We start from the raw sequence: 27,784 nt of genomic DNA, 5'->3' as shown, positions 1-27,784 counted from the left end.
TCCCATAACAAGAAAAGGGAGAGAAAGGAGTAGAAAGCTTATTTGAGGGAAATTAGGGCAGAAAACTTGCCTAACCTGGGAAAGAAAACAGATATCCAGGTCCAGGAAGCACAGAGAACCAAAAATAATATGAATCCAAAGAGATCCACGCTAAAGACACATAATAACTAAGATGTCAAAAATTAAAGATCAGGAGATAATCTTAGAAGTCACAAGAAAAAAACCAACTAGTTACGTACAAGAGAACATACATAAGATTATCAGTTGATTTTTCAACAGAAACTTTGCAGGCAGAAGGGAATGGCACCATATATTCAAAGTGGCAAAAGGAAAAACCTACAACCCGAGAAATTTACTTGGCAAGATTACCATTCAGAATTGAAGAAGGAATGAAGATTTAAAGACAAAAGTTAAGGGAGCTCATCAACACTATACTGCCCTTGTAAGAAATGTTAAAGGGACTTCTTTAAGTGGAAGAGAAAAAGCCACAACTAGAAATAAGAAAATTTTAAAAGAAAAAAAATCTCACTATTAAAAGCAAATCTATTGTAAAGGTAGTGAATCAATTACTTATAAAGTTAGTGTGAAGGTTAAAAACCAAAAGTAGTAAAATCAATGATATCTACAATATTTAGTTAAGGGATACAAAACTAAACATGTAAATAAAGTATGTCAAAAACAAAATACTGCAGGGTGGGGAAAAATGTAGTACTTTTAGAATGTACTGTTTTTTTTTTTTTTTTAATTTTAGAGAGAGAGAACATGCACAAGTGGGGGTGAGGGAGGCAGAGAGAGAGAGAGAGAGAGAGAGAGAGAGAGAGAGAGAGAGATGAGAAACAGAATCTCCAGGAGGCTGCATGCTGAGCATGGGACTGACCCTGGAATCATTACCTGAACTGAAATCAAGTCCAACTCTTGATTTCGGTTCAGGTTGTGATCTCAGGAATCATGAGATCAAACCCCACATTGGGCTCTGCACTGAAAGCACGGAGCCTGCTTGGGATTATCTCCCTCTCTGCCCCACACCTGCTTGCATTCTCTCTCAAAATTAATAAACATTTAAAAAAAAAAAAAAAAGTCAGACGCACAGCTGACTGAGCCATCCAGGTGGCCCAGAATAGGTCTGAACTTAAGCAATCATCAACTTAAATAAATTTACATACATAAGATATTATATATGAACTTCATGTTAAACAAACCAAAAGCCTGTAATAGATATACAGGAAATAAAGGAATCTAAACATAACACGAAAAAAGTTGTCAAATCACAAGGGAAGAGATCAAAACAAACAAAAAAACTACAAGAATTATAAAGACAACCAGAAACAAACAAACAAAAAAAATCACCAGTAAGTACATACCTATTGATAATTACTTTAAGTGTAAATGGAAGAAATATTACAATCAAAGACTCAGGTGGCTGAATGGATAAAAAAGCAAGACCCATCCATATGCTGCTTGTAACAGACTCAATTCAGACCAAAGACACATATGGACTGGAAGTGAAGAGATGGAAAAAGATATTGTATGCACACAGAAATGAAAAGAAAGCTGGGTTAGCAGTAGTTACATCAGACAAAACAGACTTTAAAACAAAGACTATACAAGAAACAAAGAAGGACATTAAATAATAGATGGATCAATCTAACAAGGGGATATAATATTGTAAATATCTGTGTACCCAACATAGAAGCACCCACATACATAAAGCAGATATTTTCAGACACAAAGGTAAAAATCAATAGTAACACAAGAATAGTAGGGAACTTTAACACTCCACTTACATCAATAGAGAGATCATCCAAAGAGAAAATCAATAAGGAAACCATGGCCTTAAACAACAGATTAGACCAGACAGACTTAAGAGATACATAAAGAACATTCCATCCAAAACAGCAAAATATACATTCTTAAGTGCATATGGAACCCTCTTCAGGATGGATCACCTGTTTGGCCACAAAATGAGTCTCAATACATTTAACAAGACTGAAATCATATCAAGCATCTTTTCAACTACAATGGGATAGAATTAGAAATCAATTACAAGGAAAAAAAAAACCTAGAAAAAAACACAAATATGAGGAAAATATGAGGAGACCAAATAACATGCAAACAAATAACCAAGAGGTCAAAGAAATCAAAGAGGAAATAAAAAAATATCTTGAGTCAAATGGAAATGGAAATACAACTTCCAAAATCTATGGGGACAGAGCAAAAATAATTCTAAGAAGGAAGTTTATAATGTTATATAGGCCTATTCTAAGAAACAAGAAAAATCTCCAATAAACAATCTAACCTTACATATAAAGAAACTAAAAAAATAAGAACAAAGCCCAAAGTTAGCAGAAGAAAGTAAATAATAAAGATCAAAGAGGAACTAAATGAAATAGAGGCTGAAAAAGAAACAATAGAAAAGATCAATGAAACCAAGAGCCAGTACTCTGAAAAGATAAACAATATTTATATAGACCTACATGGGACTATGTTAAGTGAAATAAATCAGACAGAGAAAAACTACCATATAATTTCATTTATATGTAGAATCTAAAAACCAGTGAACAAATAAAAAACAGAAACAGAACCATAAATACAGAGAATGAACTGACAGATGCCAAGGGGTGGCAGGTGGGAAGATGGGCAAAATGGGTGAAGAGAAGGGGAGATACCTGCTTTAAGGTATAATGGAATGGTAAGTCATAGGGATAAAAGGTACAACATAGGGAATATAGTCAACAGTATTGTAACAGCATTATATGATGACACATGGTAGCTATACCTGTGATGGGTGTAACAATGTAAACTTGTCAAATCGTTATGTTGTACACTTGAAACTAATGTAATAATGTGTGTCAATTATACTTCAATTAAAAAAAAAGAAAAAGATTTAAAACAAGGACAATGATAAACCTTTACCTAGAAGGACTCCTCAAGAAAAAAAGAGGGGGCCCAATAAAATCAGAAATAAAAGAGAAGTTACAACTGACACCACAGAAATACAAAGAATTACAAAAGATCATTATGAAAAATTATACATCAATAAATTGGACAACCAAGAAGAAATGGATAAATTCCTAGAAACATAAAATCTTCCAAAACTGAATCATCAAGAAAAAGAAAATCTGAACACTGTTTACCAGTAATGAAATACCATCAATAATCAAAAAAAAAAAAAAAAAAAAAAAATCCCAGCAAAACGTCCAGGACCAGACAGCTTCACAGGTAAATTCTACCACACACTTAAAGAAGAGTTAATACCTATCCTTCTGAAACTATTCCAAAAACAACAGTGTAGGAACACTTGCAAATTAATTCTATGCGATGCTGATACCAAAACCAAAGACATTACAAAAAAAGAAAATGACAGGTTAATACACCTGATGAATATAGATGCAAAAATCCTCAACAAAATATAGCAAACCAAATTCAATAATATATTAAAAGAATCACACACCATGATCAAATGGCATTTATTCCAGAGATGCAGAGATAATTCAATATCCACAAATCAACTGTCATACACATTAACAAAATGAAGGATAAAAATCATACAATCTTCTCAACAGATGCAGAAAAAAACATTTGACAAAAATTCAATATCCATTTATGATAAAAATTCTCAACAAAGCGGGTACAGAGAGAACATACCAAAACACAATAAAGACCAGAGATGACAAACCCCCAGTTAATATCACACTCCACAGTGAAAAAAATGAAAGCGTTTCCTCTAAGATCAGGAAAACAAGACAAAGATGCCCAGGCTTGCCACTTTTATTCAACACAGTACTGGGAATCTTAGTCACAGCAATCAGAGAAGAAAAGTAAATAAAAGGCATCCCAATTGGCAAGGAAGACATGAAATTGTCTCTATTTGCAGATGTGCAAATAGTTAGAAATTTGTTAGAAATTTCTATTTGTTAGAAAACACTAAAGACCATACCATAAAACAATTAGAATAAATTAATTCAGTAAAGCTGGAGGATACAAAAGTAATATACAAAAATCTGTTCCATCTCTACACAGTAAAAACAAACTAGCAGAGAGAAAAATTAAGAAAACAATCCCATTTACAACTGCATCAAAAAGAAAAAAATACCTAGGATTACCTCGGAATAAATTTAACCATAGAGGTATAAAACCTGTACTCTGTACTCTGAAAACTGTAAGACATTGATGAAAGAAACTGAAGATGACATAAATTGAAGACAAACTGTGCTCATGGACTGGAAGAACCAATGCAGTCAAATGTCCACACTATCCAAAGAAATTTATAGATATAATGCAATCCCTATCAAAATACCAATGGCATTTTTCACAGAATTAGAACAAATAACCCTAAAATTTGTATGGAATCACAAAAGACCCAAAAAGCCAAAGCAAATCTTGAGAAAGAACAAAGCTGGAGGTATGCTCCCAGACTTCAAACTATACTGCAAAGCTATAGTAATCAAAACAGTATGGAACTGGCATAAAAACAGGTCAACAGAACAAAGAGTCTAGAAATAAACCTACACTTAAATGGTCATTCTATGACCAAAAAGTCCAAGAATATAACAAATGGGGAAAAGACTGTCTCTTCAACAAATGGTGTGCAGAAAAATGGACAGCTACATGCAAAACAATGAAACCAGAACTGCTTTCATACACGATATACAAAAATAATCTCACAATGGATTAAAGACCTAAATGTAAGGCCTGAAACCATGGAACTCCTACAGGAAAACATCATCAGTAAATTCTTGAATATCAGTCTTAGCAGTTTTTTGGGTTTTTTGGATCTGTCTCCTCAGGCAAGGGCAACAAAAGCAAAAATAAGCATTTTTTTTGTTTGTTTTCTGATGAGACTGTATCAAACTAAAAATCTTTTACACAACATAGGAAACCATCAACAAAACAAAACAGCAACCTATTGAATGGGAGAAGATATTTGCAAATGATATATAAGAGATTAATATAAAAAAAAAAATTAATACCCAGATTACATATAAGGACTCCTACAACTCAACATCAAAAAAACCCAAATAATCTGATAAGAAAATGGGCAGAAGACCTGAACAGACATTCCAGAAAAGACATACAGATGGCCAACAGACATATGAAAAAATGCTCAACATCGCTAATCTTCAGGTAAATACAAATCAAAACCACAATGAGGTATCACCTCATGCCTATCAGAATAGTTAGAATCAAAAAGAGAAGAAGTGGCAAACCCTATCAAAATAATACCAGCATTCTTCACAGAGCTAGAACAAACAATCCTAAAATCTGTATGGAACCAGACAAGACCCCAAATAGCCAAAGCAATCTTGAAAAAGAAAACCAAAGCTGGAGGCATCACAATCCCAGACTTCAAGCTGTATTACAAAACTGTAATCAAGACATTATGGTACTGGCACAAGAACAGACACTCAGATCAATGGAACAGAATAGAGAACCCAGAAATGGACCCACAAACATAGGGCCAACTCATCTTTGACAAAGTAGGAAAGACTATCCAGTGGAATAAAGACAGTCTCTTCAGCAAGTGGTGCTGGGAAAACTGGACAGCGACATGCAGAAGAATGAACCTGGACCACTTTCTTACACCATACACAAAAATAAACTCAAAATGGATGAAGACCTCAATGTAAGACAGGAAGCCATCAAAATCCTCAAGGAGAAAGCAGGCAAAAACCTCTTTGACCTCAGCCATAACAACTTCTTACTCAATACGTCTCTGGAGGCAAGGGAAACAAAAGCAAAAATGAACTACTGGGACCTCATCAAAATTAAAAGCTTCTGCACAGTGAAGGAAACAATCAGCAAAACTAAAAGGCAACTGACGGAATGGGAGAAGATATTTGCAAACCACATATCAGATAAAGGGCTAGTATACAAAATCTGTAAAGAACTTATCAAACTTGCCACCCAAAAAACAAATAATCCAGTGAAGAAATGAGCAAAAGACATGAATAGACACTTCTCCAAAGAAGACATCCAGATGGCTAACAGACACATGAAAAAATGCTCCACATCACTCATCATAAGGGAAATACAAATCAACACCACGATGAGATACCACCTCACACCTGTCAGAATGGCTAACATTAACACCTCAGGCAATGACAGATGTTGGCAAGGATGCAGAGAAAGGGGATCTCTTTTGCACTGCTGGTGGGAATGCAAACTGGTGCAGTCACTCTGGAAAACAGTTTGGAGGTTCCTCAAAAAACTAAAAATAGAACTACCCTATGACCCAGCAATTGCAGTACTAGGTATTTACCCAAGGGATACAGGTGTGCTGTTTTGAAGGGGCACATGCACCCCAATGTTTATAGCAGTGCTATATCGACAATAGCCAAAGTATGGAAAGAGCCCAAATGTCCATCGACAGATGAAAGGATAAAGAAGATGTGGTATATATATATACAATGGAGCATTACTCAGCAATCAAAAAGAATGAAATCTTGCCATTTGCAACTATGTGGATGGAACTGGAGGGTATTAGGCTAAGCGAAATTAGTCAGAGAAAGACAAATATCATATGACTTTACTCATATGAGGAATTTAAGATGAAAAAACAGATGAACATAAGGGAAAGGAAGCAAAAATAATATAAAAACGGGGGCGGGGGGGACACAACATAAGAGACTCTTAAATATGGAGAACAAACAGAGGGTTACTGGAGGGGATGTGGGAGTGGGGAATGGGCTAACGGGTAAGGGACACTAAGGAATCTACTTCTGAAATCATTGTTCACTATATGCTAACTAACTTGGATGTAAATTAAAAACAATTTAAATAAATAAAGACAAGAAGCATTGGTGAGGATGTGAAGGAAAGGGAACTCTCATGTACTACTGGGGGGAACAGAACTACCATACAATGTAGCAATTCCATTTCCTGGTATTTACCTGAAGAAAACAAAAACATGAATTCAAAAAGATATATTCACCCCTATGTTCACTGCAGTATTACTCACAATAAACCAAGACATGGAAGGAACCTAAGTGTCCACTGATAAATGAATGAATAAAGAAAATGGGGGTGTGGCTATGTGTGGAATATTGTACACTGTGTGTGGAATATTATTTAGCCATAAAAAAATAATGAAATCTTGCCATCTGCAACAACGTGGATGGACCCAGGGAATATTATGCTAAGTGAAATAAATCAGAGAAAAACAAATATCATATGATTTTACTTATATATAGAATCTAAAACACAAAACAAGTGACCAAAACAGAAATAGATTCACAAATAGAGAATAAAATTGTGGTTGCCAGATGGGAAGGGAGTGGAGATACAGATGAAATAGGTGAAACACGAACTTCCAGTTATAAAGTAAGTACATCACGAGGATATAAAACACATCATACAGAATATAGTCAATATTACTGTAATAACTTGGGTGACAGATGGTAACTAAGACTTCTCATGGTGATCATTTCATAATGTATATGATGTCAAATCACTATATAGTACATCTAAAACTAATTATCATATTGTGTATCAACTACACTTCAATTAAAAAAAACAAAGGAATAGAACAAACCAATATGGTTTGGATTCATACTGATTTTTCATTCACCCTGGGATTCTTTCATATGTCATTTTTAAATGTAAAATAAATCCATCTATACAAATGTGAAAATCCTAAAATCCTTCATAGGAGTAACTTCTAGTTCAAGATTACTCACTGATGGGCATTTTAAAACAGAAATATTTGCTTAAAAACAAACAGCTTCATGTAATATGTTTACTTCATGGAACGGGGTCTTAGAAACTTATTTATTCGTTACACGGGGTTTTTTTCTGAAAGGCCAATAATATAAACAAAAAAGCAAAAGCATTTGAGGAGGAAAAACTTCCTATTAAGGCACTGTATATGTAAGATATAAGAAGTCAAATTTCCAGGTTTATTTATAAACACTATTTGATATAAAAAGAATATTTACTATGAAATCACTTTCATATGAACACTGATAGCTGATAGAAATCAAATGTTTTAAATACAATAAAACTAGCTGCTAAACATAATTTGAAGGAAGAACTTAAATATCTTTGAAGTGCTGCATGCTCCACCCATCAAGTAATGACAATACTGTATTCAGAACTACAATCAAGATACTTAAACTATTCAACCTCAATAATGAGGCTAAAACTTACTCTCTAAATCTTTTGCTGTGGATTTTGGTTATTGTAGAAGATGCCATCGGACTGCCTATCCCAGAACTAGCCGGAGAGCCTTGTGACACAGGTGTCATACAGTATGGAGAATTCTGACTTGCTGGAGAGAGCGAAGTATCACTGGGCATGCTCAGTCCAGTATCTGTGGAGATGTGGGGTGAAGGGAAAGAATTTAGAAACATTAAATGCTGAAAAGCTATCTACTGATCAATGCTTAGAATGGCAGCTGTCTTTTGTATAACTTCCAAATTCCCCAGAAGCTAATGAGTTGGGCATTGTTTATATCACAAACATTTCTCATATACTACAAAAATGAAGTCTTCCTATTATCTCTTAAAACATACTCTTAAAAATCAAGTGCAGCCGAGCCTGTAAGTCTCTACAGAAGAGAGGAGAGAAAGCCAAATGATCTAAAACATGTATTCTTAGAGGATTTAAATTGAAGAACAAAGGTAATAACTTTTGAACCTCTTTCCAGATCATATTACCCATCTCCTTCGTCTCAATTTTTTCACCTATTTCTTAGAAATACATTTTTTAACTGTCTACAAACTCCCATTGCTGCTGGCAGTGATGAATTCTACCTCACACATCCTCTCCACACCACTCCTCATTTCTTCAGACACCACCCCAGTTTCTCTCTTATTTGGTCTTTGCTTCTGTTCTTAGGCAGCCTCATTCTTTATATATACCACCTCTTGATTTCACTGCCCCCTTCATTTACTGCTTCTTTCTTAAACAGCTAAATTCAAGAAATGAGTTATTTTCTGTACTCCAGTCCACTAATTAGCAAAGTCACACATGTATCTTACCTCCCTACCAATGATAAGCTTTTGGAGTAGGACAATCCATTCTTTATTACATTTCCTGACCTTCTACCCCCAACCCAGTTACTGAAGTACACATGGTAAGTGTTCAATAAACACTTGAATGAATGTTGAATTCATCCATTTTTGAATGAATGGATAAACCTAAATACAAAGGCAAGGATATTTAATTAAGAGAAAAGGGGAATGCTAGCCAAATATGTCCTAGCTGAACAATCTTTAGAAGCACTCATTTTTCTACACAATGGAACACTACCAGTTAATATGTGCAAATCAGACTTGAATGTGTTGCAGAAAGGAATACACATATACCAGCAGAAAAGGGGACCTAGCCAGGGATCTCTTTAAATCTTTCTTCCACAGCAGTAAAAATATCAGAAAGAATGTGCAGTTTTGCTGAGGTCCCATTCAAAATGATATGTGCTGGCTACTGTATGGGACTATATCTTATTGATCAACTGAATTCTGTACTACAAAAGGCTCTGTAATTCTTTACTCATTGTGGTATATGTATTAATTCATAAAAGCAAGAAAGAAAATCAACAAAAACAATTCAATGAAAAATAGTCCTGTGAAGAAAATAGCCAATAGTGTTCTAGATACGAAAGAAGACAAAATGAAAGAACTATGAGTTACGTAAGATACATTGGTGAGATCATAATTATTAGTGTATACAACAAATTCAGGACTCAAGCCTCAAAAATGCCACAGTTCTGCTATATAACACCTGCCCCTTCCCCCTGTTAAATTTCTCCCTATAGAGGCATCTTCAAAACAAACCACTCTCAAAAATAAAGAAATTTACATAAAATATGGAGCATATCCTCCAATTAGGATAATAACTAGTGATGGCCTATTAATTAAAATACTCTGAACCATTCCACGAGAAGGGAGAAAGGGACAATCTTACCTTCCTGGGAAACAATCTCCTGTGGCAAATCATCAATAAAATCTAAGTGCATTTCTATTGGTTCCTCAGATCCCAAAAGGTTGTGGTCCACAGTTAAACGGCCCTTCTTTTCCTCTCTTTCTTTCAAAATAACCTAAAAGTCATTACCAATCTTTAATTACTGATCACTCTTTAAGAATGTATAGAATGATTAAAATGTTCACTATTACACAGATACAGTTCACTTAAAAATGGACATGAGGAGTTTGGTTGGCTACATGTTTAGTTGGCTACAAACAAACTGGCAAAAAAAAAAAAAAAAAAAAAAAAATGTAATTTTAGGCCCTGTAGTTGAAAAAGGTACCATATCCAAAATAAAGGAAGGCAATTATGCTGTATAATGCTACAGCTATCAAACCACATCTGCTTCACGCTTTAACTCCTGATTGACAAACTAGAGTTTCCACAAAAATGGATAAAATAACAAGTGTGGAAACCAGGTCATACAGTTTAACATTAAATTTACATTTTGCAGTTTTCAATTATTTGGACCTGGATTATCTCATTCTGCTCCTAACAATACTGAGTTAGGGGCACCTGGCAGGCTTAGTTGGTATAGCATGTGACTCTGGATCTTGGGGTTGTTGAGTTCAAGCTCCATGCTGGGTGCAGAGATTATACCCACAAAAATAAAATACTGAGTTAAATACAGCAGATATTATCCCAACTTATCGATGAAGAAGATAAGGGTAAGAAAGGTTTGCCTAAAACTATATAATTTAGTACCAGAATCTAGGGCTTCTGATTCCTACAGTCCAATGTTTTGGATGCTACATGTTTAACTTCTTTTGCTTTTTTTTAACCTTACAGAAAGAATTCATCCTCCAGGGTTTTGTTCAATATAGAAAGATAATCATGATGCTGATGATATCCCCAACTTTCAATTAACTATTCATCATAAAGATATACACCTATAAATATCTCATAACAATCGTTGGCTAAAATGCCACAACTACTTTTGCAAAACATTTTAAATCCTTAAATTTAACTTGTAAAATAAACATCTCCAGGTTTCGGTTTACCTTTTTAAGTGCTGTGGGTCGTTTTAGTTTAGCAATTTCCTTCTCTTTTCCTTTCTTTGCTTTAGAGGAAGTAATGTCCAAAGAATTAAAGGATGTCAAACATGGCTGACTTTTGGTTAAGGGTTTTCTGTTAGTAGAGTCTTTAGTGTGAAAAGAAGCTGCAGTGACCACTAAAAACAAACAAGAACATTAGCTTTACTATTACAGCCAGTGCCACATACAATGAACATTTCTAATGATAAATCTACAAGAACATCCTCTTCTTGTGGGAGAATAGACATCATAATAGTAGGAGTAATACGGGGCCATGCAGTATCTCTCAGGTACAGCTTTTATGCATCTGTTTAACCTCCATAAGATAAAGATGACAAAGCCAATGCAGGTAACTAATTTAGCAATCCAAAGCAGGGACAAATAAATTATTAGTTCTACTCCACAGCAGCAAGCCTCAAGCATGGCAATTCTTTGCAACTGGTCTCCAGGCAGAACCACTCTACCTCTGCAATTTCAAAACTTTGCACCTCTCCTTATTCCTACGGAATCTTACATAAGAATCACCCTTATACAGGGCACCTAGGTGGCTCAGTCTGTTAAGCTGACTTAAGCTCAGGACACGATCTCATGGTTCATGAGTTCAAGCCTGGCATCAGGCTTTCTGCTGTCAGCACAGAGCCCGCTTCAGATCCTCTGTCTCCCTCTCCCTGCCATTCCCCCATGCGGGTGTTCTCTCTCTCTCTCAAAAATAAACATTAAAAAAAATTATAAAAAAACCATCACCCTTTTATATGAAATAGTCTATCACTCCTCACTTCCATCCACCAGTGAAGAGTGATCTTCCCCTCTGGCTGCACTCTCAGTACTATTCAGCAGTTGTTTTACACCTGATTGATACCCTCACCCAGTAGTGGTGACTCAGTCCTTTAGCAGTCCGAGGACCTTATCCTCAATCCTCGTGCTCTAGCAGCAAAGCTCTCCTATTACTCCCCTGAGAAGCTGCTGTCCAATATAAATGGATATGCCAGGCACCTGGGTTGTTCAGTCAGTTTAGCATCCAACTTTGGCTCAGGTCATGATCTCGCAGTCCATGAGTTCGAGCCCCATGTCAGGCTCTGTGCTGACAGCTTAGAGCCTGGAACCTGCTTCAGAGTCTGTGTCTCCCTCTCTCTCTCTCTCTCTGCTCCTCCCCTGCCTGTGCTCCCTCTCTCTCTCAAAAATAAACATAAAAAAACATTAAATGAATCAGCACTCCTGTATCCTTTGGATAAATTCCTAGTAGTGCTATTGCTGGGTCGTAGGATAGTTCTATTTTTAATTTTTTTGAGGAACCTCCACAAGGTTTTACACAGCGGCTGCACCAGTTTGCATTCCCACCAACAGTGCAAGAGGGTTCACTTTTTTCCACATCCTCACCAGCATCTGCTGTTTCCTGAGTTGTTAATTTTAGCCACTCTGACCGGTGTGAGGTGGTATTTCATTGTGGTTTGGATCTGTATTTCTCTGATGATGAGTGATGTTGACCATCTTTTCATGTGTTTGTTGGCCATCTGGATGTCTTTTTTGGAAAAGTGTCTATTCATGTCTTCTCCCCATTCCTTCACTGGATTATTTGTTTTTCAGGTGTTGAGTATGGTAAGTTCTTTATAGATTTTTGGATACTAACCCTTTATCTGATAGGTCATTTGCAAGTATCTTATCCCATTCCATCAGTTGCCTTTTAGTTCTATTGATTGTTTCCTTTGCAGTGTAAAAGCTTTTTACCCTGAGGAGGTCCCAATAATTCATTTTTGCTTTTAATTCCCTTGCCTTTGGAGATGTGTCAAGCAAGAAATTGCTGTGGCTGAGGTCAGAGGTTGTTGCCTGCTTTCTCCTCTAGGGTTTTGATGGCGTCTTGTCTCACATTTAGGTCTTTCATCCATTTTGAGTTTATTTTTGTGTATAGTGTAAGAAAGTGGTCTAGTTTCATTCTTCTGCATGTCACTGTCCAGTTCTCCCAGCACCATTTGCTAAAGAGACGGTCTTTTTTTCCATTGGATACTCTTTCCTGCTTTGTCAAAGATTAGCTGGCCATACATTTGTGGGTCCAATTCTGGGTTCTCTATTCTATTCCATTGGTCTATATGTCTGTTTTTGTGCCAATACCACACATACTGTCTTGATGATTACAACTTTGTAGTAGAGTCTGGGATTGCCATGCTTCCCACTCTGGTTTCCTTTTTCAATATTATTTTGGATATTCGGGGTCTTTTGTGGTTCTATACAAATTTTAGGATTGTTTGTTCTAGCTTTGAGAAGAATGCTGGGGCAATTTTGATTGGGATTCCATTGAATATGTAGATTGCTTTGGGTAGTATTGACTTTTTAACAATATTTATTCTTCCAATCCATGAGCATGGAATTTTTTCCATTTCTTTGTGTCTTCTTCAATTCCCTTCATAAGCTTTCTAGAGTTTTCAGCATACAGATCTTTTACATCTTTGGTTAGGTTTATCCCTAGGTATTTTATGGTTCTTGGTGCAATTGTAAATGGGATCAATTTCTTGAATTCTCTGTTGCTTCATTATTGGTGTATACAAATGCAACCGATTTCTGTACACTGATTTTGTACCCAGCGACTTTGCTGAATTCATGTATCAATTCTAGCAGCCTTTTGGTGGAGTCTTTCGGGTTTTCCATGTAGAGTATCATGTTGTCTGCGAAAAGTGAAAGTTTGACTTCTTCTTTGCCAATTTTGATGCCTTTTATTTCATTTTGTTGTCTGACTGCTGATGCTAGGACTTCCAACACTATATTAAACAACAATGGTGAGAGTGGACATCCCTGTTGTGTTGCTGATCTCAGGGGGAAAGCTCTCAGTTTTTCCCGATTGAGGATGATGTTAGCTGTGGGCTTTTAATATAGGGCTTTTATGATGTTTAGGTATGTTCCTTCTATCCTGACTTTCTTGAGGGTTTTTACTAAGAAAGGATGCTGTATTTGTCAAAATGTTTTTTCTGCATATATTGACACAGTAATATGGCTCTTATCCTTTCTTTTATTAATGTGATGTATCACACTGACTGATTTGCAAATATTGAACCAGCCCTGCAGTCCAGGATTGAATCCCACTTGATCATAGTAATTCTTTTTATATGCTATTGAATTCAATCTGCTAGTACCTTGTTGAGAATTTTTGCATCCATGTTCATCAGGGATATTGGCCTATAATTCTCCTTTTTTGTGGGGTCTCTGGTTAGGGAATCAAAGTAATGCTGGCTTCATAGAATGAGTCTGGAAGTTTTCCTTCCATTTCTATTTTTTGGAACAGCCTGAGAAGGACAGGTATCAATTCTGCTTTAAATGTCTGGTAGAATTCCTAGGGAAGCCATCTGGTCCAGGACTCTTATTTGTTGGCAGATTTTTGATAGCTGATTCAATTTCTTCACTGCTTATGGGTCTGTTCAAACTTTCTATTTCTTCCCATTTGAGTTTTGGTACAGTGTGTCTAGGAATTTGTCCACTTCTTCCAGGTTGTCCAGTTGGCATATAATTTTTCATAGAATTCTCCAATAATTGCTTGTATTTCTGAGGGACTGTGATAAATCCATTTTCATTCGTGATTTTATCTATTGGGGTCCGCTCTCTTTTCTTTTTGAGAAGTCTGGCTAGGGGTTTATTAATTTTGTTTATTTTTTCAAAACAACAGCTCTTAAGTTTCATTGATCTGTTCTACTGGGTTTTTTTTTTTTTTTGGTTTGTTTTTCTGTTTTTGGATTCTATATTGTTTATTTCTGCTCTGATCATTATTATTTCTCTCCTTCTGCTGGCCTTGGGGTTTCTTTGTTGTTCTGCTTCTAGTTTCTTTCAGTGCGCTGTTAGATTTTGTATTTGGGATTTTTCTTGTTTCTTGAAACAGGCCTGGACTGCAATGTATTTTTCTCTCAGGACTGCCTTTGCTGCATCCCAAAGGGTTTGGATTGTTGTGTTTTCACTTTCATTTGTTTCCATATATTTTTTAATTTCTTCTTTAACTGCCTGGTTCACCCCTTCATTCTTTAGTAGTATGTTCTTTAACCTCCATGCATTTGGAGGTTTTCCAAAAATGTTTATAATAGCATTTTCAACAATAGCCAAATCATAGAAAGAGCCTAAATGTCCATCAACTGTTGAATGGATAAAGAAGATGTGGTTTATGTATACAATGGAATACTACTTGGCAATGAGAAAGAATGAAATCATGCCATTTGCAGCAACACGGATGGAACTGGATGGTGTTATGTTGAGTGAAATAAGTCTGTCAGAGAAAGACAGATATCATATGTTTTCACTCATATGTGGATCTTGAGAAACCTAACAGAAGACCATGGGGGAAGGAAAGGAGAAAAAATAGTTACAAACAAAGAGGGAGAGAAGCAAACCATAAGAGACTGTTAAATCTAGAGAACAATCTGACAGTTGATGGGGGTGGGGAAGAGGGGAATATGGGTGATGGGCACTGAGGAGGGCACTTGTTGGGATGAGCACTGGATGTTGTATGTAAGCGATGAACCACAGGAATCTACCCAAAAACCAAGAGCACACTTTACACACTGTATGTTAGCCAAAATTATATATATATATATATATATATATATATATATAAAAATTAAATGTACATGCCACCTGAGAGGAGGCAGAAGGCATCCTAATTCCTGTTCACTGTGTATCACCACCTCTCCTCTTAATCCCATCTCAGGGGGCGCCTGGGTGGCTCAGTTGGTCAAGCTTCTGACTCTTGATTTCAGCTCAGGTCATGATCTCACAGTTTCATGAGTTTGAGCCAGGCTCGAACACCAGGCTCTGCACTGACGGCGTGGAGCCTGCTTGAGATTTTCCCTCTCTGTCTGACACTCCCTTGCTCATACTGTTTCTCAAAAATAAATAATAAATAAAAATCTTTAAAAAAGAAATCCCATCTCAGGATTAATTTCCCAAGGATCTTGTTCTACGCATTTCCCTTTCATCTTTCAAGGTCTTCCTCGACCCCCAACTCTTTTCCCTATCTCCCAACAAGAAGCTAAATCTTCTGTATATAGAAGAAAGAAAAACAAAAAACAGACAAACCAACAAAACCATTCCCCTGACTGGCTTCCCCTCACACTAAAGTACTATCACTCCCCTTTCCTCCCTTACTAAACTTCTCAATAGTCTGCTTTACCAGTTATTTACACTGATGTGGATGCTATCTAATTGTAGCTGAGTGACGAGGTGAGCTTAGGATCCTTCTACGTGGCCATTTTCCCCAGAGGTCCTGAAGAGTCTGCTTTCTGGTCTCTGTCCTACCCATGTGCTCACAAATGCTATGGTCAAGATCACATACAAGCTTGCAATCACTAAATCTAATTCTTCTTGCTGTCCTTTAAATCTAAGCACACCACAAGACTTTATCCTTGAATATATTTTCCTAACTTTTCTTTCCCCTAACAACCTTATGTATTTCCAGAGCTACACTTCCATCTCTCTTTGAAACTCACTGACTTCTAACCTAAACTGCACATAACTACAATTTAAACAGGCACCATCAGGATATCCCTAACTAGCATTTCAAACACAATAGGGCTGGAGTCGGTTCTTCCCAACAAAAATTCTTCTTCCATGATCCCTGTTTGATATCATTATAATCACCACAATCCTCCAATGAGGAGAGTTTGGAGTCCTCTTTGACCTGTTTCCACATCCCATCAGTTAAAAAACAAACAAACAAAACCCTATCAATTCCTCATAATCTTTTGACATACCTACAATAGTCTCACTCTTTTCTTGGACTTCCCAAGAAAGTCCATTTTTTTGCAATCAATACTTTCTAATTTAAACACTGGTGACAGGTTAGAGGTTAATCTCATTTCCATCTGACAAGAATTATACTCTCCCTTCAAAGCCCAATCCAAATGTTATAATATATGAAGTGATTTGTAACATCCTCCCCATACCTCTCCATTGACTATTATAAAGCACTCTTCTCTTCTGAAAGTTCATAAAACTTTGCTGGTATCCTTCCTAAGGCACTGCTCTTTATTAGTTATTTATGTATGTCTTTCTCCCCAACTAGATTATTAACTTTTTAATCTGTAATTCCACAGTCCTTGACATGCTTTCCATGTAAATATTTACAGTTGTATAAATTAACATTTGCTAAATAAATCAAAGTTATAACAATAAAGCCATCACAGGTTAACAATCTCTTCTCCACAGTAATTAGTTAACATTTATTGAGTGATTATAACCCAGATACTCTTCTGACCACATTACATGTACCATCTCATTTACTCTTCAAAACAACCCTGAAGTAGGTACTATCATTACCTCCATCTTAATGTCAGGAAATAACTTGCCAAGGAAATAGACAGAAGAACAGATTTCAAACCTAGGCAACTCAATTCCAAAGCCCCTGCTTGTTGCCATGAGGCCGTACTGCCTCCAGAATACTGCTAACTGTCAGTTCCACTGCTATAGTCCTTTACTCTTTCAATGAGATGTAATTGCCTCTCTCTCCAACTCAACAACACGCAACTCAAAAGCTCAGTACATATTCAATACTATTTTTACTAACAGTTACTCAAAGCTAAGGTTTATACTGGACAGGTAACTAGTTGTAGGTATAAACATTCTGCACATAGAACTAAAGTTATATTCTGTTAATTATCTTCTTGTCTAAAGACAGACCCTTTACATAGGAACAGAAGAAACAGAATATTCAACTCTGCGTCTTAACATCTGCTTTTTTTGGTGCCTTTCCCCTTCCTTTATCTTACTTCTCTTCCTCTATAACTAAGGCTATGAAAAGAAATAAGGGAACACATAAGAACTGCTGAATTTTAAATCTGATAAGGTTTGCTAAAATATACATTACTATTTCAGTAGAAAGCCAAATCATTCATATTCTCTCTCTCTCTCACACATACACACACCTTGATCAAAATTCCTATGTTTCCCATTATCCAATTTAAAAGTTATAAAGCCAAATTAGTTGTGATTCTTATTTTTATCTCTGAAGAAGAAAAACATTAGCTGGTTCACAATTACACCCACTGACATTTGTACAGAGACCCGAAGGACCTGAAAGAACAAACCACACATTGATATATGAGGAAGGAGAATTCCGGGGAAAGGAAATAGTAAGCACAAAGATACTGAGCTAGGAGCATGTTGGGTGTGTCTGTGAACAGCAAGGGGGCTGACTGGCTACAGCAGTGTGCGCCAGAGAGAATGGTGATGGGGGCAAAAAGGTCACAGGATCAGCTAAGATGTGGCTTTAGTCAGGACTCCGGCAGTACTCCAAGTGAGATCAAGAGCCACTGGAGGGTTCTGAGTAGTGGAGTGATATAATCCTGTTCATATTTTTAAAAGATCACTCCTTTCAAGATAGAGTGCAGTTATAGCAGGAGGGAAAGGTAAGTAACAGGAGGCTACTACGATGCAGTACAATGATGGGGCGACGAGGGTAACAGAAGAGCTGGTGAGAAGACTCTGGATTTTTTAGATATGCATAATTTAAATTAACAATACTCAAAATATATTACCAAAAGCAAACAGCAAATTCCTCAAATAATGACATCACCTGTATATGACAGAGGTCTGGTATTAGTAATCTGCCGTGCTTTCATCGCTTGTTGTTGTTTTTCCAGAGCTGCTAACATGTCCCCCAAATCTAGCTGCACAGGTGTTTTATTCTTTTTTCCAGCTGCCTTTGATAAAGCTTCCTGCAAGGTAATATGAAAACATTTATTTTTTGTGATAGTATGAAAGTGTGGCAATTTATGATGATTATATTTGTCTTTCTGTCCCCAAATCTACCAATTATATTTGTTCACAAAAATGAATAAATACCTGTAGTTTTTTTTGCTCCATACTTATTTCTGAATATTCTTGAGCCGTGGCAAGGGCTGCTGCTAAAGCTTTCTTCTTCTGACTTTTTGCACGTTTAGGAACGGAAGTTGTAATGGGAATTGGAGTCTGCACTATATTGATTGGTGAGTTTTCAGGTAAATCATCCAACTAAGATAACCAGACAAAAACACTGTTACTGATTCCACAAAAGTCTACCTTAAGGAAAGACAATCCAGAATATGGGGTGTCCTCCAGTATAACTGGTCTGGACTCTTTGAGAATTCAATGTCATAAAGAACAGAGTAAGATGACGTGATCATTCCAGACTGGAAAATAATAGAGATAAAACAGCTTACTGCAATTGGTGATGCTTGTCTGGATCCTGGCCTGAAAACAAAATAACTCCCAAGTAAGTGAAGTTTTCCAACAAGTACGCTGTATGATCATTTAATTAATGGCGTTGTCTTGTCTGTAATAGAACTATGGATTTTATAGGAAAGTGCCTTTGTTCTGGCAATGCTGAAAATAAATATGAAGTACTAAATACACGGTTTCTTGTCTACCATGCTGCCCCCCATGTCTTTATACTAAACTATAATACTTCTTTTCAACATAACCGTAGTTCAAAAGATGTTCAAGTATTTTGCTTTTCTTTTTAAAAAGGGCCACTTACTACTTTCGAAGAAAGTTTCTGTTGAATAGTATCGTCTTTAGCATTTCCATTCTCATTTAGCTCTCGAAATCCATCTTCATCCTGAAACAGTTCCACCACATGTTAAGTAAAAGCAGTTCAAAGCAGTAAACTCTTAAGAAAAACATTTTACAATGCTGAAGAGTAATAAAAAATGGGCAAGTAATTTTTTAAATTCTAAAAGTAAACTATTTAAAGTCAGTCTTAAAAAGGAAATCTCATCTCTCGTTACAATACAGCTAATTTCATTATTCAACAATGGGGGCATATCTGCACACGTCCACCCTTTGGATTTCTATATCAACCATACCATTTTTATTAGTTCTACTTAAAAAACAAAAAGTTTATTAATGTGTCTTGAGAGAGAGAGAGAGAACAAGAGCGCACACGCGTGTGTGAGCAGGGGAAGGGCAGAGGCCGAGAGAGAGAATCCCGAGCAGGCTCCGCACTGTCGGACTCGATCTCACAAACTGTGAGATCACGACCTGATCCCAAATCAAGAGTAGGGCACTTAACTGACTGAGCCATCCAGGTGCCTCTAATTAATTCTACTCTTAAAATGGGTAGGTAATTGGAAAGAAATTCAAAAAGGATTTTATCACATGTCAGATAATTTGGAAAATATTTTCAACAGATGGCTTAGTATGAATTTCGTAAATATATTCCCTGTCCTGCAATACTACACACACCTGTCAATAAGGTTAAAAAGCTAAGAAATTTTTTTAAAACCCTATTCAAAGTAATTTCTTCACCAATCTCCTCCTTTACAGTGAAAATTATACCTAATACCTTTAACTAAATATAAGGATGGAACCAATTACATGGTTAAGTGCAAATAATAAATCTGTCACATGTACTGTTCTTCATAACTGAATAACATAACTCCCAAGTCCTTTAGGTCAATTAATAAGTTTATCTAACATATTATTCATCTCGAGCCTCTGGCCTCAAGCACATTTTCCAGTTTAATTTCCATCTATTGACCCATTTTATAGAAACTATGATAAAAAAAATGACTTATTCAAATGAGTTACGGGGGATGCTGTTCACCATGTTGACACAACCAAATTCTACCCATTCTTTAAAATCCGTTCCAATGGTTATCTCCACCCTACTACAAACTCAAAGGGATTTGTCCTTCCCTTCAATTCCGACCACACCCAAGCATTAGGTATGCAGGCATCTACGTTTCTCTGCTGTACAGCAACCTCCCTAAGGCTACTATGTTTATTCAATGTATCACTCATAGCACCTTATTTTACACATATAACAGGCCTCTAATAACAGCCATATAGACAAATAAACAATAAAAATATGGCACAGACTTTCTGCGTAGTAGAGCAACTAAAATAGCTTTGTTCTTCTCCAAGATTCTCCCACCTAGCAGCACAAATTAGCTAGACTAAACCATCCAAATCTAAAAAACTTGACAAAGAGACTAAACAATAATAAGAAAAATTAGGGAGAAAGTTTCATAGTAGGTTTAACCCACGTAAAAACAAGTTTTACCTCTACATGTTACCTCAAAATACTCATAACAAAATTTATAAAAATAAACATTAACGAAGTTAACATTATACTATATATATATCCAAGACAAAAATGAATCAGTACTTCTAAGTAATTTATAATCTAATATCAGAATCATGTGTTAATACATAAAAAGTACTTATCATAATGTAACAAAATTAATTTCTTAATGGGAACATTTGCTATGACAGTTTATAAATAGAGCCTAAAAAAATACCTCAAAATATAAAGACTCAGAATTTGAGTCGCCTCTATGAGATTGACTGGCGTTTAACTGCTTATTATCTTGTCTCTTTTGCAAATTCTGTCTTCTTTCTGAGGAAGTACTATGTCCTCGGCATCTGAATCCAACCTAAGTAAGCCCCAGAAGGAAAAAATACATGTCTTATTATTTTAAGTGAACATTTACCTGAAATATAACATACAGAAAAGTACACAAAAGTAACTCAATGAATTTTCATAAAGTGCATAATTTATTATAAAATGTATACAATTTATTTTGACAAAATATTAAAATGTGATAATGCAAGTTAGATCCCCCCCCCCCCCCATACGTGAATGCTGATCAGCTTTATTTATAATAGCTAAACACTGGAAAAACCCAGATGTCCTTGATTGGGAGAACAGTTAAACTCACCGTGGTACATCCACACTACAAAGCAAAACTCAGCCACCAAAAGGAACAAACGATTGACATACTCAATACTCTGGATGAACCTCCAGAGAATCACACAAGTGAAAAATCCAATCCTAAAAGGACTATATGAGTTCACTTATAAACATTCTTGAAATGACAAATTATAGGAAGTGGGAAACAGATCAGTGGATTCTAGGGGTTAACGAGAGGCTGGTAGGGAAAGTAACAGGAGTGTGGCTACAAAAAGGAAAAACATGAGGGAAACTTGCAGTACCAGATCTGTTCTGTATCTTGACTGTATCAATATCAATATCCAGGTTGTGAGAATGGACTACAGTTTTGCAAGATGTTATCACGGGGACAAAGGGCACATTACCTTTTTATTAAACTATGATAAGTCTTCTAATGTCTGTGGTTTTATTAAAAAAGAAAGAAACAATTCCTAGGAAAGGTTAAAAATTAAAACCCTTATTTACAAGAAAATAGATTTAGGAGAATAAAATTTTCCTTCAATGCATAAATCATCACCCCATTAACAAATCTGTGAAATGTTCAACTGTCATAAAAGCAAGATTAAGAATCTTAAGACATTTCAAGCCTCCCCCCCCCGCCCCCGCCCTTATGCCAATGCAGCCAACATGAAATGCATCTCTTAACCAGGACACTTAGAAGATGTGAGAAGTATCTTCATTACCAGTTACCAAAAATTCTAACAATAAACAGAAAATGAAGCAGATCTGGACCAGAAGGTACTAATATACAGGCTTTGGATGATGAAATCAAAGTATGCACACAAAGACCTGGAACCACCTAGCAATTCCCATGCTATGCAACTGGTCTAAAAAGACTTGGTGATAAGAAATGGATTTTTTTTTTTTTTTAAGAAACAGAATTTTTAAAGGCAGCTGGGTGGTTCAGTCGGTTAAGCGCCCAACTCTTGCTTTCAGCTCAGGTCATGATCTCACGGTTGATAAAATCGAGCCCATGTCAGACTCCAGGCTGACAGAACTGAGCCTCCATGGAATTCTCTCTCTCCCTCTCTCTCTGCCCCTTCCCACTCTCTCTCTTGCATGCATGCATGCTCTCTGAATGAAAGAAAGGAAGAAAGAAAAGAAAAGAAAGAAAGAAAGAAAGAAAGAAAGAAAGAAGAAATTTTTATACTCTTTTGTGAGGTAGGCTGCATGACAGAATAAGTCAGAAGACATTCATACTGCATATTTAATTCTTCTACTCAACTACATCCTATAAACATCTCTTAAGAAACTGGATAATTTTCCAGACACCCAAAAGTTTCTCAATTTTAAATATTCACCTCATTTTAAAACAGGCTCATAAACGTGGACAGAGAAATGGACAGAGGCATACATAAGCAATGAAACAAATCTCAGTAAAATCTTAGCTAGCATATAAGCTGGTCGCTACATGAATGTTTTCTGTAAAATTACTTCAACTTTACTATTTAGAAATTTTCAGAAAATATTTTAAAAATTGGTTCACGAAAAGCAGCTCATACAAGACTAGTAAAACAAATGCAATTTATAATGTGTAGGTAAAAAAGAAACAACTTAATTCAAAAGTTATTAACATGTAAGTAAGTACTAAGACTCAAGCCCCAAAACAGGGATGACTAAAACGCAAGAGATTAATTCTTGAGCACAACTTTTCTTTCTCTGGACAGTCACTATCACAAAAAAGTAAACGCAAACCTGCCCTCCAAAGGCATTAAAATTGTATCAGAAATAAGCCCTATTGTAAAGCAGTTAAGTATATATGCATTAATGTTGCTGCAAACACTAAAACAACTTTTTTTTTAATTTTAGAGAGAGAGCGAGAACATGCAAGTGGGAGAGAGGGAGAGAGAAAGAGAATCTTAAGCAGGCTCCACACTCTGTGCAGAGCCTGACATGGGGCTCGATCCCATGACACTGGGATCATGACCTAAGCCAAAATCAAGAGTTGGATACTCAACTGACTGAGCCACCCAGAAGGCCCTAAAGATGAACTTCTTAATGCTATTTAAAACATAAACTTGTGGGGGCGCCTGGGTGGCTCAGTCGGTTGGGCGTCCGACTTCGGCTCAGGTCATGATCTTGCGGTCCATAAGTTCGAGCCCCGTGTCGGGCTCTGTGCTGGCAGCTCAGAGCCTGGAGCCTGTTTCAGATTCTGTGTCTCCCTCTCTCTCTGACCTTCCCCCGTTTATGCTCTGTCTCAAAAATGAATAAATGTTAAAAATAAATAAATAAATAAATAAATAGATAGATAGATAGATAGATAAAATAAAACATAAACTTGTGTATGGCAATAATAATGAGCAAAGTCAACAATGAAAATGAAAACCTAGCAAAATATTTGCAACTCACATTACGAACTGAAGGCTCCTAAAATTTTTTAAATTTGGTAAGAGCTTGATCAAATAGATTTAAAAAAAATTTTTTTAATGTTTATTTATTTCCAAGGCAGAGAGAGACAGAGCATGAGTGGGAGAGGGGCAGAGAGAGAGGGAGACACAGAATCTGAAGCAGGCTCCAGGCTCTGAGCTCTCAGGACAGAGCCTGACGCGGGGCTTGAACTCACAAACCATGAGATCATGACCTGAGCCAAAGTCGGTCGCTCAACCGACTGAGCCACCCAGGTGCCCCTGATCAAATTGATTTTAAAAATGTACCAAAAGGAAAAAAAACAGATCAAGATACAAAAAAGAAAAAAGGGGGGGGGGGGGGGGGAACAAAAAATATGACCAAACAAGTTCACAAAAAAAATACAAAAAGCTGATAAACATATGGAAAGATGCTCAATATTAATATACCATTCTCAACTAACTGGCATAAATCCAAAATCCTGAAAACATACAATCTCTAAAGCTATATGGAAAAAGGCACTCTCTACATTATTGTCAAGGCTTAAATGGTATCAAATAACAGAAGTGATTTAACCTTTTCACCCATCAGTCCCTTATCCAGGAATTTATTTTGCTGCTATACACACACATTTCTAAATGATACTGTAACATGTCTATACCAGCAATAATTTACAAACAACTCAAGTGTCCATTAATAGGAAGACTACAGAAACTAACAAGGATATATCCATACTTCAAACAGGAGTTTTTTAGAAGTGTGGAAGTCCTCTATGTAATAATATGGAAATGTCTCCAAGATACATTGTTAAGTGATAAAAACAGCACAGAACAGAGTGGGAAAAACATGAGATACATAATTATATTTACATAGAATGACATGAAAATATACAAAAAAAAACCTAATTGAAGGGAAATTATAGGGAAGAGAGGACACGGGAAGGCAGGGTGAAAAGGAGTTTTTTTTTCATTGTATAATCTTTTTCATGTCTTCTATTTTTCAACCAACTCACAAAATAAAACTTTTTTTTTGTTTTTAATTTTTAGATTCTATCCATTGTTTAAAATTAAGATTACACTGAGGTCCTTGGGCGACTCAGTCAGTTAAACGTCCGACTTCAGCTCAGGTCATGATCTCGCGGTTCGTGAGTTCAAACCCCACGTCGGGCTCTGTGCTGACAGCTCAGAGCCTGGAGCCTGCTATGGATTCTGTGTCTCCCTCTCTCCCTGCTCCTCCCCCATTCCTGTACAGGTGCACATGCTCTCTCTCTCAAAAATAAATATTAAAAACAATTTTTAAATCAAATTATTAAAGTAAGGTTACATCAGAATACAGAAAGAATCTGTTCAAATGTTAAAACACTGGTAAAAATATTACAAAAGTTAAAACAGCATGGTACAGGTACCAAAATCTGATAAATGTAACAAACAGCCCAGAAACAGCACCTAAAACATAAGAAATTAGCAAATGAGTAAAAGCGTAGAACAAATCAGAGAAAAGAATAGATTAAAATTTTACAACTGGTTAACTACTCTGAAAATTGACACCATTATTATATCATGCATCCAAATAAATCTCAGATAAAAAGGTCTTGCAACATTATGCTACAAAAAAAATAGCAGAAAATATAAGTGAATTATTTATTTCACTTCTAAGCGACTTTTTAAGCCTGTAAACAATCAGAAATCACAAAAGGGGAATATATTTTAACAGAAAAAAATTATTCTGAACATTACAAAACAAATACAAACTTAAAAAAAATTTTTTTTAAATGGTTATCTATTTTTGAGAGAAAAAGAGACGGAGCGGGAGCAAGGGAGGGGCAGAGAGAGGCAGACACAGAATCCAAAGCAGGCTCCAGGCTCCAGCACAGAGCCCAATGTGGGGCTGGAACTCACGAACCGCAAGATCACGACCTGAGTCAAAGTCGGACACTTAAATGGCTGAGCCACACAGGTGCCCCACAGATACATACTTCAGAATAGGTCTAATAACCTATCAGAAGTAGAAAACACATTGCTCAACATCTGGCTTCAGTTCTTCTGGAATGAAGAGAAATGCAAAATAAACAAAACCTAACAGACTGCATATATGTATTTGCATTATTTTTTTATTGTTCTTTTACTATTCTTCACCACACTGGTATTATTACCTCCCCTCCAGTGGGCTATGGATACCAAAAGTAATAGTCTAGTAAGTTACAATTTGAACATAAAATGTCAGCACTTAACTAACCATTTTATAGATTTTGTCTCATCTACATAAACAATTCTTGTTTTAGCTCTTTTGTTTCTAATCAAATAAAGCTAGACTGCCTCACAAGCCTGCCACAAACAGTGACTCCTAACCACAGAGAAAAGGGTATTATTCTGCTTGTTTTCCTGACATTAGGGTGCATATGAAGCACTTCATTTCAGCAAATGAGCAGGCAAGTATTTGGTCTACTTAATCTGTTAGTAACTTACTCTTATTTCAGTTCATCCACAGATCTATTCATAGGATACTCATAATGCCTTAACTAGATTTAAGGAATCCAGGAAGTCTATCTACAAACTGAAAAAGAAAAATGCTGACCAACAAACAACTCCCTGATTTCACATACAACCAACGCAGGAAGACAGTTCCTGAAAATCCGTGGCAGTATGTAACGTGCTCTGCTGTACTCCAGGTAGATATTGTTCTCCCACATCACAGCATGAGGCGGCTATCTCTATGGCACTAGAACAAGCAGAGCGTGTAGCTTGTGGTGTTCATGGTCAAGTAAAGCCGTATAAACAAGACCACAGTTCTAAAGTTCAAATAATCAAAATTTATGGCATTAAATGCTTTTAAATTTTTTATATGGATAAGAAAAGACATGGCAGATGAAGCATGCCTAGAAGACATTCATTCTTCTTTAAAAATATGAAATATACAAATATATTTCTTAAATACAGTTAAGTACAAAACGGAACATATAACTATATACATGCCACTTAGAGTCAACATTTTGCCATTTTGTTTCATTACTTAAGTATTAATTTTACTACCTAAGCCATTTTAAAGTTAGATATCATGATATTTTACTATAATTCAACACACAACTCCAAAAATTAAGGACACTGCTCTTCAAGACCACTATACCATTTACAATAATTCATCTCACACTAATCAAATTTCTCCAACCTAACTGAAATTACCTGTGAATTATTTCTTTGTTCAGTCTGCCTTCCACCTCTAGAAAATGTCTGATTTTTTTCCATCCAAGGTTTTTTCTGAGTTGCCTGGCAAGTTACATTGGACCAATTTACACCACCTGTAACCAATAAGATTTAAAAAAAGTATTTATTTGTGAAAAATACCAAAACGTACATTATCCCTTAACTTCATGTATTGAAATTCAGTCACTATAAACTAATACTGGAAATTTCTCTACAAACTTTAAGTGGTATTCCAGTTCTTAGTAATACAATTGCCATCTCGCAGAATACCTCCGGCTGACATTTTCTCAATTTTCATCTGTACTTTCAAAGTAATGCAAGTAATGTGAATCTCTCTGGAAGATTACTAAATTTTTTTTTTTTTTTTTTTTTTTTTTTTGCAGCATCTGTACTTTCAAAGTTATGTGAATCTCTCTGGAAGATTTCTAATATTTTTGTAACATCAGCAAGCTTCATGCTTAAAAGCAAAACTTTGACATGGATAAAGAAGAAAGTATAGCAAAAACACTATGCAAAAAATAAGTACCTGTACATATAGATGATTCCACATGCTAAAAATAAAA

At 36.0% G+C, this 27,784-nt stretch overlaps 1 protein-coding gene across 2 annotated transcripts in view; it reads right to left on the bottom strand.

Moving 5' to 3' along the window:
• The window catches only part of SECISBP2L (SECIS binding protein 2 like), a 65,958-nt gene that overhangs the window by 19,602 nt on the left and 18,572 nt on the right, over positions 1 to 27,784 (bottom strand). Inside the window, exons 6-14 of one of the 2 annotated variants that reach the window (XM_060618594.3) lie at positions 27,748 to 27,772; positions 27,201 to 27,316; positions 21,245 to 21,379; positions 19,480 to 19,560; positions 18,807 to 18,974; positions 18,538 to 18,679; positions 10,965 to 11,134; positions 9,904 to 10,036; positions 8,146 to 8,308 (exon numbers count right to left, since the gene is read on the bottom strand). In XM_060618594.3, coding sequence (XP_060474577.1) covers positions 8,146 to 8,308; positions 9,904 to 10,036; positions 10,965 to 11,134; positions 18,538 to 18,679; positions 18,807 to 18,974; positions 19,480 to 19,560; positions 21,245 to 21,379; positions 27,201 to 27,316; positions 27,748 to 27,772 — 1,133 coding nt within the window. The remainder of the gene's footprint in view (positions 1 to 8,145; positions 8,309 to 9,903; positions 10,037 to 10,964; positions 11,135 to 18,537; positions 18,680 to 18,806; positions 18,975 to 19,479; positions 19,561 to 21,244; positions 21,380 to 27,200; positions 27,317 to 27,747; positions 27,773 to 27,784) is intronic. The other variant, XM_060618595.3, reaches the window with a different exon arrangement.

This window comes from Panthera onca, chromosome B3 (genome assembly GCF_046562875.1).
Source record: "Panthera onca isolate mPanOnc1 chromosome B3, mPanOnc1 haplotype 2, whole genome shotgun sequence".
NCBI lineage: Eukaryota > Metazoa > Chordata > Mammalia > Carnivora > Felidae > Panthera > Panthera onca.
This window is presented reverse-complemented; position numbering and strand designations above follow the sequence as displayed.